Source organism: Filicampus tigris, chromosome 13, assembly GCF_054856515.1.
Source record: "Filicampus tigris isolate MCC_2025a chromosome 13, RoL_Ftig_1.0, whole genome shotgun sequence".
Classification (NCBI taxonomy): Eukaryota; Metazoa; Chordata; class Actinopteri; order Syngnathiformes; family Syngnathidae; genus Filicampus; species Filicampus tigris.
In genome coordinates, this window is record NC_141229.1 from 9177726 (window position 1) to 9195857 (window position 18132).

At 42.1% G+C, this 18132-nt stretch overlaps 4 protein-coding genes across 6 annotated transcripts; 3 read left to right on the forward strand and 1 right to left on the reverse strand.

The window, feature by feature from the left end:
* Positions 1 to 464: 464 nt before the first annotated feature.
* On the forward strand, positions 465 to 5506 carry atxn3 (ataxin 3). 2 transcript variants are annotated; one of them, XM_086048598.1, is made up of 11 exons: positions 465 to 633; positions 1775 to 1939; positions 2011 to 2055; positions 2136 to 2221; positions 2310 to 2376; positions 2448 to 2535; positions 2608 to 2737; positions 2998 to 3161; positions 3244 to 3385; positions 3952 to 4010; positions 4088 to 5506. In XM_086048598.1, exons 1-11 carry the CDS (start codon positions 610 to 612, stop codon positions 4132 to 4134), a joined length of 1017 nt encoding a protein of 338 aa, XP_085904724.1. In that variant the 5' UTR covers positions 465 to 609; the 3' UTR covers positions 4135 to 5506. The 2 variants fall into 2 exon arrangements, with proteins under 2 accessions (XP_085904724.1, XP_085904725.1); XM_086048599.1 differs by having other exon boundaries at positions 3001 to 3161.
* A 1555-nt stretch (positions 5507 to 7061) lies between these two features.
* Positions 7062 to 8907, forward strand: serpina10b (serpin peptidase inhibitor, clade A (alpha-1 antiproteinase, antitrypsin), member 10b). Its single transcript, XM_086048597.1, has 5 exons — positions 7062 to 7192; positions 7288 to 7917; positions 7999 to 8272; positions 8345 to 8492; positions 8568 to 8907. The coding sequence occupies exons 1-5, from the start codon at positions 7174 to 7176 to the stop codon at positions 8757 to 8759; spliced, it is 1263 nt and encodes a 420-aa protein (XP_085904723.1). The 5' UTR covers positions 7062 to 7173; the 3' UTR covers positions 8760 to 8907.
* A 437-nt stretch (positions 8908 to 9344) lies between these two features.
* On the forward strand, positions 9345 to 15243 carry ddx24 (DEAD (Asp-Glu-Ala-Asp) box helicase 24). The gene is made up of 8 exons (XM_086048596.1): positions 9345 to 10409; positions 10747 to 11181; positions 11468 to 11621; positions 11702 to 12217; positions 12754 to 12829; positions 13867 to 14055; positions 14139 to 14268; positions 14350 to 15243. The coding sequence occupies exons 1-8, from the start codon at positions 9611 to 9613 to the stop codon at positions 14607 to 14609; spliced, it is 2559 nt and encodes an 852-aa protein (XP_085904722.1). The 5' UTR covers positions 9345 to 9610; the 3' UTR covers positions 14610 to 15243.
* LOC147137476 (ubiquitin thioesterase OTUB2-like) lies at positions 14674 to 17979 on the reverse strand. 2 transcript variants are annotated; one of them, XM_086048601.1, is made up of 5 exons: positions 17156 to 17979; positions 16965 to 17083; positions 16791 to 16875; positions 15909 to 16100; positions 14674 to 15647 (listed from the first exon to the last, which is right to left on the reverse strand). In XM_086048601.1, the coding sequence occupies exons 1-5, from the start codon at positions 17234 to 17236 to the stop codon at positions 15441 to 15443; spliced, it is 684 nt and encodes a 227-aa protein (XP_085904727.1). In that variant the 5' UTR covers positions 17237 to 17979; the 3' UTR covers positions 14674 to 15440. The 2 variants fall into 2 exon arrangements, with proteins under 2 accessions (XP_085904727.1, XP_085904728.1); XM_086048602.1 differs by having other exon boundaries at positions 15501 to 15647; positions 15860 to 16100.
* Positions 17980 to 18132: the final 153 nt, after the last annotated feature.

Genomic DNA, 18132 nt, shown 5'->3' on the forward strand with positions numbered 1-18132 from the left:
GTCGGATGTGCAAAAGTTAATAAAATTAAAACAAACAAAAAACATTCACATGTCTCAATATGGGTGTCGCCGTTTTCGAGGGAGGTCGTGGTTGATATTTTTCAATTTTCTGCGACTTGGACGTCTTGGACCTCCCAGTTGAATAGCGTTCTAGTGCACCTTTACACCGCTCTTTACACGGAATGTTTTACGTGACTAAATTACAGTCGTGGTTTCCATTAAATGTGAAGCATACGTCATTTATGTTTGTGCTCGTTTCACTCTTTTCCGTTGGGAACATACCTGAGGTGTTTTGTAAACAAAACATGCCCCAGATAAAATGATCAGGAACAGACAGTGCCCTCTGGCGGTCGCCTTTGCGTCCTTTGACTTCGGCGTTGTACGTCAGACTACGTTTAATTTAGTCTTGTATTATGTTATGCCGCTGTATTAAATATTACAGTTTACTGATTCCCCTACTGTGTTAAAAATATCTTATTCGGAAGTATCAAAATTAAGTTTTGAACATGGAGAGACGCGTGTGCATCTGAGTTAATCCGCTAGGAGACGCTGCTCGTTTAGTCTGTTGTGACGAGTGAGGTCAGAGTTGAATGTTTGACAGTGAGAGCCATGGATGCCATATTTCACGAGAAAGTAAGTTATACGGGTTACATTGCGGATTTTAACGCCACGCAATTCCCCTTATGTGTCCGTTAAAGCTCGAGCCTCGTACCAATGATATACAAAGTACGCTGTTTAGTCAGTATTTTAGTGGTTTATGCTTGGCAGTATTGTTTCCCTATTAGCTCTGTTGCTAAAGTTGCTATTCCCTAATTGTGAAAACTTTATTTACAATGAGAACCCATGAAGTATATAGTCAAGGGGCTAAAATTGCTAAACGACGTGGTTTTGTTAACTAGTTTACTTGGTAACCGAATGACTGGAAGACTAATCTAGTAACGCTAAAAGCAGGGGGAGATTATTTGATCCCCTGCTAAATTTGTAAATCTGTTCACAAACAATTTAAAACAAGCAAATTACCAGTCTGAATGTTTATGGTTGGTTATTGTTTGTGGTGAGTTACAGATTGTAAGTCAAAATGCACACCATATGAAGGATGAGAGAAAGGTATATCTTAAGTATTTGAACAGAATTTACCACTTAGAGTAGAAAGCCTTTATTGTCATTGGATGGTGCAGATACCGTGGTGCAACTCCAAGTTTGGGTTTACAAATATAAACAATCAGTTTAAAAAACTAAAACACTGTTGTATGACATGACGAACATATGCAGTGAATAAATAAGCGTAGACACAATGGAACATTGTACATGTACATGTAGCAGAAATCCTCGTGGGCAAGCACAATGTGATGAGACGTTTCTTGTATTTTATTATAAACTCAAAGCTTTAGCTCCTGCCACAGGTTTTCCTTTGGGTTGACGTCTGGAGACTGATTCTACATACCCTTGCAGTACATCTTGAGCCACTCCTTTACTGCCCTGGTCGTACAGTATGTCATTGTCAGACTGGTAGACCCATCCACAAACCCATTTTCAGGGTTCTTGCTGAGGAAAGGTTTTCATCCAAGATTTACAGTACATGGCTCTGTTCATTGTTATCTTAATGCTGTTTAGTTGCCCTGTACCCTTTGCAGAAAAACAGCTCCACAACATAATGTTTCCATTTTTTTGCTGAAAGGGGAAAGCACATGAATGTACAGTACAGTATTTCCTAATGTTAAAGAAAAAGAAGATGATTGTGCTATCATTGCGGTAACTGCTTTTTAATGTGCAGCAAGAGGGCTCTCTCTGTGCCCAACACTGTCTCAACAACCTGCTGCAGGGTGAGTACTTCACCCCCGTGGATCTCTCCTCTATTGCGCATCAGTTGGATGAAGAGGAGAGGATGAGGATGGCAGAGGGAGGAATGGGCAGCGACGAATACCGGACCTTTTTACAGGTGAGGGAATGTTGGAATGTCAATGTAATTATTTACATACTAAAATTAACAAATGTGCTTTTTCTCTGTAGCAACCATCTGGCAACATGGATGACAGTGGGTTCTTTTCAATACAAGTGAGCTCCAAAGATTGACATGTATTTGCAGATTAAACATTGTAATAAATTAATAAGATTTTTGTGGGATATTATCATAGGTTATTAGCAATGCTCTCAGAGTTTGGGGGCTGGAGCTCATCCTCTTCAATAGCCGGGAGTACCAGAGCCTGATGATAAATCCAATGTATGTTTTCACGATCAAGCTTGTTTGGCACTATAACCTGCACTGCCAAATGTATTATCACATTAAGGCTTTCCTCTGTCCGTTTCAGAAATGAAAACGCCTTCATATGCAATTACAAGGAGCACTGGTTTACTATTCGCAAACTTGGGCAACAGGTGCATGTCTTCCTACATATAAGTGTCATTTAGCTTGATTTATGAAAATAATGTTTAGTTTCTCATTTCAGTGGTTTAACTTGAATTCACTTTTGACTGGACCAGAGTTGATCTCGGACACATATTTAGCCCTTTTTCTTGCACAGTTACAGCAAGAAGGTAATGTGATATCCAAATGTATTTATGAAATGAAAGACTGTGTGAAGCATTAACAAAAGTTAACATGTGCAGGTTATTCCATATTTGTGGTCCGAGGAAATCTCCCAGACTGTGAAGCGGAGCAGATTCTTGGGATTATGAGAGTGCAACAACAGCAACGGCCAAAACTTATTGGCGAGGCCCAAGCTCAGATGAGTGCAGGGTACATGCAGAATGGAGAATTTACAATAATTTTGCTTGAAATAAGTAACTTAACTCATTCACTGCCAGACATTGTCAGACCCTCTTCTACCCTAACGTTTGAAACAATTTGAAAAAATATAAATCAATTCCTGCGATCAAATGACTGGACTGTGAAAAGACAAATACATTTGTAAATGGCAGTGAATGAGGTAAATGGTTGAAATTAACCAATGTTTTCTTTATTTTGATTTTTTTTTTAAATCCATTTGGGACCTGCAGCAGGTCATCAATACTGGGGCAGACAGAGATGAGCTTTGGTGTGGAGAGTGAGGTTGTGGATGAAGATGAAGAGTTGAAGCGAGCTCTCGCACTCAGCAGACAGGACATTGATGTAGAAGATGAGGAGGCGGATCTCCGTAGGGCCATACAGCTTAGCATGCAAGGTAAAGTAACACCTTTGTATTCTAGGTGTGTCTTTTCAAATGTCTGATTAATAGATTTTGTTTTTCCCCATTAAAATTGTAGGAGCTGTGCTGACCAACACTTCTTCAGATTCTGGTAGTGGACATGTGAGAGTGGACAGCGAGGCTGCAGGAGGACTAAGAGTCCCCAATGAGACACTCACAGCAGACGAGCTGAGGAAGAGGCGGCAGGCCTACTTTGAGCGGTGGGTTCCCATCAGACCCACTAGTTGAAACACGGCATTCTGATTAATATTGCGTTTGTGGAATATGAGTTAAGCAGCAAAATCCACCCTTTTAGTCATTTCACGGTGCGGCCATTTTGTCACTTCTGTCAACTGAAGATGACATCATAACTGCTCAGGGCTCAGGTAACGACCAATCACGGCTCAGCTTCAGAAAACAGGTCAGCCGTGAACGGTCGTTACCTGAGCCCTGAGCCCTGAGCAGTTGTGATGTCATTTTCAGTCGACAGAAGTGACAAAATGGCCGCCCCTCGAAATGGCTAAAAACGGGTGGATTAACTCGTATTCCCCCAACGCGTTGTTTATCAGAATGCCATGTTTCAACTAGTGGGCTTGTTTCAAGGTATTATTGAAAAAATATGTTTGAGTTGACTTCCCCTAGTTGCATGTTATTAAAACATTTATTTTACAGTACTTAATTTTTGTTATGGTCTTTAAACACACTTTAAAAATTATATAAACACATTTAAACATGTATAACAAGAGCGCAAGATCAATGAATAACACGAAAATAATTGATTATCTAGGCAGCAGCACCCTCCCCAGTCCTCCCACATTCCTCAACAAGCCAACACAACATCAATAGGTAAGCATGATGAATATCATTACATACTACCGCGATACATGAAGATTCATTCATATTCTTTGATGGCCTTTCTCCAGAGAACAGTTGCACTGAAGTGGACCAACAACAAAAGCCCAGCCTGTGAAGGTGGAAAACGTCTGCTTTTGTTGAAAAGCTTCCTGGACCTGTACCCCCTCCAAATTCAGGGGTAGCTTTGCTCCTTCCGCTCGTCTACCTTTTTGCACCTTTTGCGAATGCGTTGACATTCAGGAGACAGAACCGTTTTCCCCTGTTGGTTCACTGATGGGCATTAGAAAACCATTTGAGGAAAAGACAGCAGGCGGCATGATGTTGCGTGCACAGAGGCTGCAATGAAGCTGAACTCATGATGCAGTGAAACAAGTTTGCCTTTTTTCTTTTTTCAAACCATGGCGCCTTCAATTTCTACTGTATATTATTTCCTAATTTTCTCTGTGCAAGAGATAGACTGTTGTATTCAAAAGGGTGTTTATGGTGGGAGGTGACTTCATAGTGCTCTGTCCACTGGGATGTTGTTCAAGTTCTCCTGCGTTTTGTGTCGGACCCATTTGCACCAGTCTGTTGTTTAAGTCATTTGTTGTGGTTAGAAGGAAACAAAATGCTTAAAACCATCTTTTAAAAATGATTATCATGCAATATCATAACATCATGCATCATTGTACGCAATAAGGTAATTGAGCAACACTATTTTTCTGTTGTGCCTTGCTTACTGTGTCAATTAGTAACCATAGTAACTCTCTCATATCATTGTACATTTTATTGTCAGTCTATTTTGGATCACTGCAAGACAACATCTACTGTGGAGTGACTTTTTAAACGACGCGTAATATTTTCCCCGTTTGTCGCCGACAAGATGTATACAGGACTTAAAAAGGGAACATGATTTGCAATTCACTTGTGATAAATGAATCAGTTCATTATTCCAGCAGGACTTATTACATTCTCTCCTCAACAGCATCTATGGTGATGAATGAATGGCTTCTATTTTGACGAGTCTCCTTTAAAAAGGTTTGCTGTTGAATTGCACTGCTTTTAATAATTATGTGTCTCTGCCATTGATGGCTTAATGGCCTTTCAAATTTAATTGTGAAGTTTTGTAAAATGAGCTGTTGATTAGAAATCCAAAGAACACATTATAGCATGAACCATCACTGTATTATGGAAGCATGAACCATCACTGTATTATGGAATCTATGGTTAGGTGGGATTTCAAATGAAATTTGAAATAATGTGCAGTTTGACCTCAGGGGAGATTCCATGATTGCTGTCATTTCCCCCCCCTTTTAATTCTATCATGTTTTGCTCGATTTAAAATGTACATGTAAGCATGCAAATGTTGGGTTAAGGACTAGTTTGACATTCATTTGCTTCTCACTGTCAGCACTAATTCATCATTTTGTCATGTTTTTATTCCGTAATGCTCACATTCTTAAAATACATTCTGATGTTGTTCCAGGATTAAAGAAACATTCACCATGCTTTGGTCATTTTATTCAACTTTTATTGATAGCGCACCACCATGCAAAAATGGCACAAAAAGCGTACTTTCTGGTTATGTGATAAGTGGACAATTTCCCATAGCACACCCGGGGCCTCGTACAAAGGATGCGTACGTACAAAAACTTGGCATCTTTCCATGCTCACGTTCAGATGTATCAAGAGCGAACACATGCAGCCATGTTTTATTGTGTACGACCCGCTGGCAAACGTAACATTCATTCTGTTATTTTTTGTTGTAAAAGTACTATTTTTGCGCAACAAGAGGGAATAAAACTACCTCCTGTATCCACGATTGTAATAGTATTGCAATAAGTGACAACAGATACTCAGATGAGGAATTAATGTAACACATGCAGGTGTTTGGAATTGGATGAGTGACTATTCCCTTTCGCTTGTTGACTCCAGAAGACAACGTGCCAAAAGTAATAGTTTTTTGGGGGACAACTTCATTTATCAGCATCTTGAGCTCACATTTTGTGAAGCTCCTCTTTTTTGATTTGTGACTCATGGTTTGATAATCTTCTTATCTGATGATGTAGAGTGAGGAATTCACACTACCAGGCCATTTATTCTAATTAGAATATTTATATGGAGGCCTTGGAGAAGGAGGAGTCTACTACAGGGGGATCAAACTCTTCAGCCTCTCTGCTAAAGAGTCTATTTGGGGAACATTGACAAGTCGAATCTCAGATTCAGGAGGAGCAAGATGTTTTTTGTCCTGGGCGTAGAAGAGTGGACCAGCTCCGCACCCTCAGCGGGAATTTTGAGAATACGTGGGCCTAACCAGTCTACATGTCCTTTGTGGACTTGGAGAAGGTGTTTGTCCGTCAACCTCAGGGGGGTCATGTGGGGGGGCACTCTGGCAGTATGGGGTACGGGACAGCTTAATACGGGCTGCTCGGTCCCGGTGCGACCTATGTTAGAGTTTGGTCCGCATTGCCGGTTTCTGCCGCCACAGCTCGACCTCAGATAAGCGGTAGACAATGGTTGGATTGGACGGACACTCTCTCACGACACACTTAATGTGCCACAATACATTGGTCGAGAATCACTGATCTAGGCTCGTTGCAAATTAAAATGATGACCATTTCTACAACTGTATTTTTTCTTTTGAAGTGTTTTAATTTTGATGTTTCTCACGTTTTGATGCTCTCTTAGCTGAATGAAGTCATCCAATTATTGGAAACAGATCTCAGTATGATGCAGAGCATTTTCTACACCACTCTTAACTACAATCACAAGAATAACCATAACTAGCCTAATATCATAATTGCCCAAGTAATTTTAATCTTACTGTCACAGTATTATTACAAACAAATACCAATATGCTTGATTGGAACTAAGTCATCCATGTTGAAAAATGACTTTAGCATTATAGCAGCTAGGCTATATTGTCAAATTAATATTTTGATGACCGTGCCAATGAAAACTGATTCAGGCTCCTTAAAGTGACAGAAAAGCTTCATCCTGTGTAATGTATTTGTGTTATTTTCACTTGCGCGTACACAAATGCACACACATACTGAATGCATCAACATATTTGGAGGGAGGGGGCAGGCAACAGCAAATAGGCTATGTACCTTGGTTAATATGTAACACTCAAAACACACTTGCACTTTGTTTCCCCAAATAAGTTTTGGACTTAATGTTACTCAAGATGGATGGTAAGCATGAGAGTGATCTGGAAATGTTGATGTCAAATGTATTATTACCATTGTTTGAATGTGTCATTAACTGCGTGTTTGTCTTCATGATTCAGGTTATGCGCACCAACATTCCCAGACACAAATAATGGCAACGTATAAGGTGAAGATGGGCTTTGTTTTTGTGCTAATGTGTCTCTTTGCTCCGGTGCAGCAAGCGCCGCTTGCTTACTCCAGCGTTTTGAATCTCTCCTTCAAAAATATGGAATTTGCTATGGACCTTTACCGCAAAATATCCACTTACCACGACGAGAACATCATTTTCTCCCCTCTGAGCATTTCTACCAGTTTTGCTGCCCTCTCCATGGCATCTGATGGCGGTACGTACGATGAGATACTGAAAGGACTCAAACTGGAGAACCTGGAGCAAGCTGACCACCCAGATCTTATTCCAAAGTTGTTCCAGATTCTCCATGGTAACATCTCGCAGAATGGAACGACAAAACTGGACCAAGGCATGTCCCTCTTTATTCGTCAGCACTTCACCATAGAGAAGACTTTTGAGGAACAGATGAAGTCCTATTTTTATGCAGACATTAAGAGTGTAGACTTTGAAGATACAAATGCAAGCATCAGTCTCATTAATGAGTACATAAAAGACAAGACGAGGGGTAAAGTGACAAAAATGCTCTCTGGAATTGATCCAATGACCGAGCTCATGATGATCAACACTTTTTACTTCCAAGGTAAAGTCTAAATTTAACATTGACAGTTTCTTTGCAGAAAACGTCATGTGCTGCATTGCCATGTACTTTTGACTTCTACAGGTGGGTGGAAAATGCCTTTCAACCCCAACTTCACATACAATGCACCGTTCTACGTTGACAACTACAATATTCCGCAAGTGCCAATGATGTCAAAAGAGGACAAGTTTGAAACAATGGAAGACACTCGTCTTGGCGCCCGTGTGCTAAAACTGCCCTACCTGGAAGGCGTGGCCATGCTCATACTGCTGCCTGACAAAGGAGTGGATTACAATACTATCGATGATGAGATCACTGCAAAGAGAGTGCTTGGTTGGATCAAAAAACTGCAAAAGACGTGAGGTGTATTTTTATTTTAAATACCATGTGACAAAGGGTCAGGCTGCCTAACGCATCATTATGTTCACAGTAAACTGGAGATCAACATCCCCAAATTTAAGATGGAGGAGTCGTATGATTTGCACGACATTCTCCCGCAGATGGGTTTCACCAGTCTTTTCAGTGGCTCTGCCAATTTGACAAAGCTGAGCAAGGAAAAAGGCCTTAAGGTTTCAGAGGTTAGTTTTCCCACATGCATATTACAGTCTGCAAATTGCCTCTTTTAAATGTCTTCAACTGTCGTTGAATTGCAGGTGCTACATAAAGCCGTCATCGATGTGGATGAGGTGGGGACGACCGCAGCGGCTGCCACGACAACTAGCATTATTCCCTACTCATTACCCCGGACTTTCATTGTCAACCGTCCGTTTTTCTTCTTCATATACCATGAAGACACAAAATGCCTATTGTTCATGGGCAGGGTGATTGACCCCACCAAAAAGTAGCAGACTTGCTGTAGCCTACTTTGATTTTGGAAATGCGTTGGCACTGTTAATTCAGACGTAGCTTCTTAAACCTCAGACTTAGTTTGAAACTCTTCTGATGGTATATGATGTAAAAGAACCCTGATCTATAATAAAACACTACAACATGTGCCGTTGTATTTGTGTACTTCAACAAGATAAACAACTTGACCACTTGTGACTAGTTGGTGTATAGGTCATTAAGAGTGTCTGTTAGTAGATGAAAATTGGACTTAATCTTTAAAAATGTCACAGTGCTTGTCTTTCAAGACAAAGACAATTTCAAGATTTACAAACAACCATTCACACCTAGGTACAATTTATGGAACCTACCGTGCATGCTTTTGGAATGGGGGAGAAAATCCACAAAGGGACAGGGTGAACATGCAAACTCCATACAGACAGGGCGGAGCCCGAATTCGAATCCGAGACCCTCGCCAGTCCTCCACCTTGCCGCGGCCGCGCAGTTAACGAGCTAAAAAACATACCAGTCCACTCCATACCAGTAGATGGCGGTGATGTATCTAAACGGTATTTGCCAACCGCCATTAAACACGTAAGAACTAGAAATTGTAACATCAATAAAGTTTTTTTCCCTAAAACGTGACAACGTGTAATGGCTGCCCTCTTTTCACATGTGCAGTTGTCTTCGAACTCGATAACATTTTAACGCGACCAAGAGGCGATAGTGCTGCTAATCCTAATGGTTTGATCTTCTGTTATTTTTGAAGGAGAAGATTTCCGCCACTGAGCCACGCGTTGCTTCTTGCTAAACGAGGCACTCGTCGCTTGAGTTTGATCCTCTGTCTTGTTTTTGTTCGCATTTTTAGAAAATGGACACAAAGAAGACGAAAAAGAAGCGAATATGCTTCGCGCCGCCCAAGCGCAAAAAACGAAACATTCAAGTGAATGGCCAATGGAAGCCGGTGGACTTGGATCCCGAACTCTTTTCCGAGGAGGGCCTGCTGGAGGGTCTGGTTTGTTTTGAAAAACTGACAAAGTACTGCTTAGTGGACTTCACAAAGCCTGCAGCTAATACAGAGAATGAAATTAAAGGCGGAAAGAAAAAGGGAAAGAAAAGAAAGTCAAGTGAAGATGAGGAGGTGGTCGAAAAGGGAGACGTGGACAGCAAAGAATCAGAAAAGACTTGCGTACCTGCCAAGAAAAAGAAGAAGAAAAAGAAATGTTCAGAAAACGATTCCACCCAAGACGAGACCATGGTCCAGGTGATACGGAAAGATGCAGATGAAGAAGAGGAAATGAATACTGATCAAGAGGGCACATCTAAAGCTACACCAGCTGCTACTATCTTAGATCAACCCGAATTTAAGATTAAGACTAAACCAAAGAAGAAAAAGAAGCAGCAAAAAGAAAAAGAGAGAGAAGAACATACCAACACCACTCAAAGAGGGAAAAGGGCCAAAAAACAACAGAAAAATTGGACTAATGCTGCCCTTTCTGGTTCTGAAGTGAAAAATGCTGATATGCGTGCATGGAAAGACCTGTTTGTTCCACCTGTTGTGTTGAAGGCCCTCAGCAGCCTTGGCTTCACAACACCAACACCAATTCAAGCCCTGGTGTTGCCTCCAGCCATCAGAGATCGTATGGATATATTAGGTGCAGCTGAAACGGGTAAGGGTCTTTTCAAAACTATATTCCCCACACACCTCACATTATAGACCAGCGATGGGCAACTTAAATTATGGAGGGCATCAGGGGCATAATTTTTCATCAGTACCACTGGGTCCAAATAGGACCATGTGCTTCTTATGCAGAAGAATGACATAATTCATTGACTTTTTAAATATGGACCAAATACTTATTTTTATTGAACCAGTGTAAGCCTAAAAAAAAACAACAATTTTCCTTTATTTTATTTTTTAATGAATTGAGGGGCCACTCAGTGTGGGTGCGGGCTGCCAAATGCCCATCCCTGTTATGGACTGATACAAATATGCTGTCATTTCAGGAAGTGGTAAAACATTAGCTTTTGGCATTCCCATGATCCATAACATCCTGGAGTGGAAGGAACAGACCGAAATCCCCCAGGATGACAGCGTGAATCCAGACAAAGCACATGGAATCGTGACAGAGTCCCCTGAAACTGATCCTGAGGAACGGAATGAGGAAGAAGGAAGTATCACCGGGCAGGCTGACGAAGGCCAATCCGCGGACGATGCAAGTGCGGATGACGACGATTCTGACGTTGACGCTCAAGATCAGGATGGGAGCCTTGGGTGCGTGCAGGTCATCGAAGACGTTGAGTTTGACGCCGACACCGCTGCGAGGGAGAAGAACCGCGCTGTTGTTCAAGCTCGGCCTCTGCTCGGATTGGTTCTCACCCCCACCAGGGAGTTGGCAGTCCAGGTCAAACACCACATAGATGCTGTGGCCAGGTTCACTGGTGAGTCCTGCATGCACTCACATGCGTCCACGTAGTGCTGTGCAATATGGACACAATTTTACATCTTAAAAATTTAATGTGGAAGTCAACCCAAACATATTTTTTTTCAAGAATATATTCCCAGCAGGCCCACCAGTTGAAACATAGCATTCTGATGAATTTTGCGTTTGTGGAATATAGGTTAAGCAGAAAAATGCACTCGTTTTTTATATATATATATATAGCCTCAGTATCAAAAAATCACTAACAGTTTGACGTTATGAAGAAAATGTTTGCTTTTGCACAGACATCAGGACAGCCATAGTGGTGGGCGGGATGGCCCAACAGAAGCAGAGGAGGATGTTGAATTACAGACCAGAAATCATCATCGCCACTCCTGGACGTCTGTGGGATTTGATCAAGGAGAGACATCCACATCTTCTCAACCTCAGACATCTCAAGTGGGTCACACCTCTCAGATCATGGAAAGTCTTTTGCTGTGCCAGTAACTGTCTACTGTCTGTCTTGGTGCCTACTCCAGGAGCCTAGTGATCGACGAAGCCGACCGCATGGTAGAACGGGGCCACTTCGCCGAGCTGGAGTCTCTGCTGGAGATGCTCAACACCACTCACTTCAATCCCAAGAGGCAAAGATTTGTCTTCTCCGCCACGCTGACCATGACCCACAGCCTTCCCATGCGCGTGCTGCAGAAGAAGAACAAGAAGGAGGAGCAGCCCACCAACAAGGTGGCGCTCCTCATGGAGAAAGTGGGGATCAAGTCCAAGCCCAAAGTGATCGACCTGACCAGGAAGCAGGCGACTGTGGAGACCTTGACCGAGACGCAGATTCACTGTCAGAAAGAGGATAAGGACTTTTTCCTCTACTACTTCCTTTTGCAGTATCCCGGACGCACAATGGTGTTCGCCAACAGCATCGACTGCATCAAGCGACTCAGTTCGCTGCTGATCATTCTGGACTGCACGCCGCTGCCGCTGCACGCCAACATGCACCAGAAGCAGCGGCTGAAAAACCTGGAGAGGTTTGCTGAGAGGGAGAGGTGAGGATTATTACTGCTGCATTTCGTTGCCTCTGTTGGGTAGACGCCAACGCTCAGCTGTGGAGCTTCTGTACAAAATCAACGTCAACGTTGCGCTCATTCATTCATTCATTCATTCATTCATTCATTCATATTGATTTCGGGTGTAATTCTCTTTGTGTGTTTAGTTTCACAGTAAACCTGAACTGAGATGTCAATAAACATGGTAAAGCACACTCAGAGAGGGCAGAATAACAAGTCAAGCAGCACAGGGGCATTCAGGGTGCTTTCACAATGTAGGAAATTGCATTCACGCACTGCACCATTTGACACATTAATTGTTTTTATTTGATTATGAAGCTTCTATGACCGTGAGAAGCCTCTATTGCAATCATGATTACATTTAGCTTATTTGCTAAAATAGTCTGCCCGTAACCATTTATAAAATTCTATAAAAAGGGGTTCTATGACGTCTGCCAGGACCTAATGCACACTTTGTGGGTGAGGGTGTTTTTAACAGTCTCAACTTCACTTCCTTTTACGGTGTTTTCCCACAGTTGTGTGTTGCTGACGACTGACGTGGCAGCAAGAGGGTTGGATATCCCCAACGTGCAGCATGTCATTCACTACCAGGTAACATTTCTTACTTGACGTTCTCATTTCAGAGACGTTTTTAAACTGAGAATCAAACAACTGAAATGACAAAGGTACTACAACGTTATTCTTGCATAGTGGCAACATTTGTGACTGACGTCTGCGGCCTCTGTATTTGTGAATGTGACTGAAGCTAGAGAATTGCAGTGTCAAAAATAAATAAATAAATAAACGCTGACAGGCAAATTTAGGCCAGCTGTACACACTGAGTGACGCAGCTGTTGGCAATTGAAAAAGTGAGTTGCGTGGCACAATGTATAGGTTGCAGAAGGCAGACCATCTGCAACTTACTTGGCCGGATTCCAAATCTTGACCTGGAATTGAGAAAATTAACAACTGAGATAATGTGGTTGCACAAATGCACATACCCTTTTTAAAACTGATGTGTTTATAATTAACCAATTATATTCCAACTCGTGTTATCACACATGGTAGCAGTTAGAGGTGTCAAAATTAATCTATTAATCGACAACTATTTTGATAATTCATTGTTTAGAGCCATTGTTTAAATTGAAATTGTCCAAGTGACCTGATTTCACCCTCTCAAAAGTTAATGTTCTCTGGTTTCTTTTGTCCCTCATGAAAGCAAACCGATTACCTGTTGTGCTTAATCGAAATGAGACATTTGCAAACACGTGCTTTTAGTACGGAAAACAAAGATTTCCGTATTTTTGGAGATGTTACAGCAGCGGTCACCAAGTCCGGTCCTCAAGGGCACCTATCCTATCCTGCACACCTGTTCAAATGATCTGTATCGTTATCAGGCTTCTGAAAAGCTTGCTGATGAGCTGATCATTTCAATCAGGTGTGTTGCAGTGGCGAGAAATGGGAAAACATGCAGGATATGTGCCCTTGAGGACCGGACTTGGTGACCCCTGTGTTACACACTAAACCAGCATCAGAATCATAATGAATTTTTAGGGAAAAAAATAGTCTTGTTTCATTTCTTACTGAAATAATATTTTGCAGCTGTAATGTGAATAACATATATAAAACTAGTATCCTCCCACCTTCAGGTTCCTCGCACATCCGAAACATACGTCCATCGAAGTGGCAGGACAGCCAGAGCTACAAATGAGGGCCTCAGTTTGCTGCTCATCGGCCCCGACGACGTTCTAAACTTCAAAAAGATTTACAAGAACCTCGAAAAGGACGAGGAGATTCCCACATTTCCTGTCGAGATCCACTTCATGGACGCAATCAAGGCGAGAACCGTCGAATAAAGTCCTTTATTGAATTGGTCTTTGAGGTGTGTATTTAATGTTTTGAAATGTTTAACTCATTACAGGAGCGTGTCAACTTGGCCAGAAAGATAGAAAAGATTGAGTTCTACAACAGCAGGCAAAAACACCACAATTCCTGGTTCAGGCAAGCAGCAGAAGCTATGGACATCGATCTAGATGAAGACCTCTTGATAGGTGAGCGCAAACAACACAAGTTCATATTTCGAACCGATCGAATCAGAGGACTGAACATTCAGTGTACTTGTGCATGCATAGGGAGGGATGACGATGATGACCGGCAGCAACAGAAGATGGTGAAAGGGATGAAGAAACACTTGAAAGAGCTCCTCTCCCAGCCTGTGTTCAAGAGTGTGACAAAGACCAAGTACCCCACTCAGATGGGACGCCTGTGCCTGGCTAACCTGCCTGTCGTGGGGGAGCAGAGCGCCATCATGAGCGTGTCGGCGCAGCAGAAGATAAAGGAAACGGGTCGGCCGCGGCACAAAAAAAGGAAGCAGAAAAAAGGCCAGCACTGAACAATCTGCAATTTTCACATTTTGGAACCGGACAATTTTTGGACAGTAATCACATACACTGCAGTTTTGCTTGACTAAGCACAATTTTTAATGACAAAAGGATTCCACTAACTACATGCGAGTTGGAATGCAGAAGAAATAAATTGACTGACTTTAGTAAAACATGAGGGTAGATGATAGCAAAACATCCCCAAGTTGGAAGAATTATAGTGATGATCTGTCTGGGCAATTTGTTAGCGCAACATCATCTTCTGGCAAAACCAATACCATCATTGTTTTTTTTTTGACCTCCCCTTCTTCCATACTGTAGTATTTAGGCCGGTGATTTTCAACCAGTGTGCCATGGCGCATTAGTGTGCCGTGAGAGATCATCAGTTGTGCTTCAGGAAATTATCCAATGCCAATTATTTTGCCCAAAAATATATATACAAGTTTTAAAAAAAGAGTTTTGTTAATTTATTTAGGCCAATCACGTATAGTAACAGGCAAAACAATCAAATGTTCTTTCACTAAATGACATAAGGTACATAATGACCCTGCATAGACATTTTTTGTGAATCATTTTGCCAGGTGGCGTGCTGTGTTTTTTTTTCCGATGTAAAATATGTGCTCAATAAAGGTTGAGAAACACTGATTCAGGCAGTGAAAAGTAATAACGCTGAGCTCCACAATTGTCATTTAACATACTTGTCAATGAGAATTGACTGCATTTTCAAACATTTGACGGTGTACAATCACATGTATGAAGAGAAGTCGCACACTGCCCTAAAACGCTCTGTCGAAATGAACCTCAATCCCAGGCCAGGTGTCTGTGACTAAGGGTGGGAACAGTCAGGGTGGGGGTCGTGGGCCCAGAATGCTAAAGTGTGATATGTGGTGGAGGAGGTGCATGGCGGGTTCAGCCCCATCGGGGATAACGTGGTGCACCAACTGCTCGTCATCGCCGTCCATTGAGACGATGTGGATGCAGATGTCCAGTGCCTGAGTCAGAGCCAGGATGTCCACATGGTCACACTCCATGCCCATGGTTTCCACTTCCTGCACATAGGTAAAACAAGTTGATTTTAAGGAGATACACCTTAGCGCAGGGATGAACAAAGTATGGCCCGGGGGCCACATAAGAGAAACTCAGTTTATTATTGAGTCATGTATTATTTAACTTTGCCGTGTTGCCTAAAATGAAACTAAAAAGAGTAAACTGTTGATTTTTAAAAATCAAACGTGGCCTCTGAGCACAAATGTTTGCTCACTCCTGCTGGCGAGTCCGATGCGTTTGTTCACTATGGGGCAGCAACTGACTTGATGACAGTAGACCTGTAGACTGGGCGCCTCCACGAAGTTGCAGAAGTCGTCGGCGTGGTTCTGCAGGTGCGCGGATGTGAGCAGGCGCAGGTACTGAACCACGCTGTCCGAAGTCACGTGGTCGTTGAAGAACCTGAACAGCATCTCCTCGCGCTCGCTGCCCTCACAATGCTCGATGACATTGAGGATCTTTTCAAGGGGAGAGAAATAGAAAAAATACCGCTATGGGTTCAAATCAGGGTTTCAAGCTAGGGTTAGGGTTTCAAATGTTAAGGTTTCAAGTCTGAGTGTGGATTTGTGTGTGTTGCCCTTCATACCTGATCCTTAAGTTAATTAAAAAAGTGTATACAGTACTGTATCTACTTTTTACTCATCTTAACTACCACCACATTGTAAAAAGCAATTTGCATTTTTTGGGAGGCTAAAATTGTAATTTAAGTTGGACCAACTTAGTGAACAACTTATACATAAATTTGACTTGACTGACTGGGTGAGATAGCTTTTCCTCACACATGGTGTCACTTCAGAATTAATTTTGCCCAAAATTGTCATAAGCCTGTGAACTACGGTAGTCCATAAGTGATTGAATTTTTAAATAAAAAGCACAAAACGCCCAGAGCACGGCAAAGAAGAAAAAAAAGTTGGGGCCCGCACTAATATTAAAATTTGATGTCAAGTAGGGCACTTCATAATATCCTGCTGCAAATCACGTTAGGATTTTAGTTTTCCTTTTTTCCCTTTAGCTTTTTGAATTAAGTTAGTTTTAATTATTTTTTGTAGAACGGGTTTGTTGTTTTTGTTTGTTTGTTTGTTTAATAAATTTTAGTATTAGTTTTGTATCATATATTTGTATAATTTTAAAAGATGATTTTGATTTACTGTGTTCAAGTGGAGCTGGAAGGAACTCTGGTCAAATCCTGCAGAGGAGAGGTGTTCGCTGGTCGTGATGATTTTCTCCTTGAATCTGAACGTGAGATCATTACACGACAGTAATCACAAGTGTTGGTTTAAGAGGAAGAAAGTTAGTAGTTAGTTGATGGTGATCATAGTGACCTTTGCAAAGCCTTGACATTGTGCAGGATTGATTCCAAATAGGCAAAACAAAAGGCTCTGTAAAAACAATTTCCATCGCCTCGCACTCTCCTCACGGAGGAGAACAAGCCGCTGAGCTCCTGATGAAGCACAGCAGTGGATTAACACAAGAGGGCTTTGATAGTTGCGCCGTCGGCTGCGATGTCACCTACTTGACATTTGCTGGAATGTTTTTGTTGCCCGAAGAGAACAGAGACATCTTCTGTGTCAGACACCAGGCTGCCAGCCTCCATCTTTTTTTTCTTTCTTTTTTTTTCGGAGAAAGACACGCGATCGCACAAACTGCAGCTTCGACAGGCGACCTCGTTAGACCACTTGATGGCACCGTGACATTCAGTCACGTTACGGTTATAAAGTACAATGATTTGCAACGTTCAAAAGCTCTTCGCTAGGTTTGTTTTCGGTTTTGACGGAAGTATGATAGTACCACGTGTTTGTCGCTTAAAGGTACAGTGCAACTTTATTGTAACACCAGTGCGGCAACGACAACGTGATGTCCTGCCTAATACAGTATTTTTTTCAAGGATACATTAAAGTAGAGGTGAGAATACGTCACATATATGCAAGTCATACGTTTCAAGTCGGTTACAAGCTAGTCCAAAGTTAAAGTTATTAAAATCAAGCAATTCAAGTTCGGTCTAGTTATAGTTCTTGGCGGTCCGGAGTGGGACTTCAGTCGTGGACTCATAGCAGCCCCACTTGAGTTCACAACGTATCTATGGGGTCCACACTAAGTGTCCGAAGGTTAAAAAAAAAAAGATGATGATGATGGGTATAATTATTATTATTATCCATCCACTATCTACACTGCTTGTCCTCCCAAGGGTTGCAGGCATGCCGGAGCTATACCAGCTGTCATCGGGCAGTAGGCAGGGGACACCCCGAACTGGTTGCCAGCCAATCGCAGGGCACACAGAGACAAACATCCGCACTCACAATCATACCTAGGGGCAATTTAGAGAGTCCAATCAACCTACCATGCATGTTTTTGGAATGTGGAAACCGAAGTACCCGGAGAAAACCCCCGCAGGCACGGGGAGAACATGCAAACTCCACACAGGAAGGCCGGGAAACCCTGAGTGCCTGTCACAAACTTCTATAAATAATCCACAAAGACTACCCAATCAGA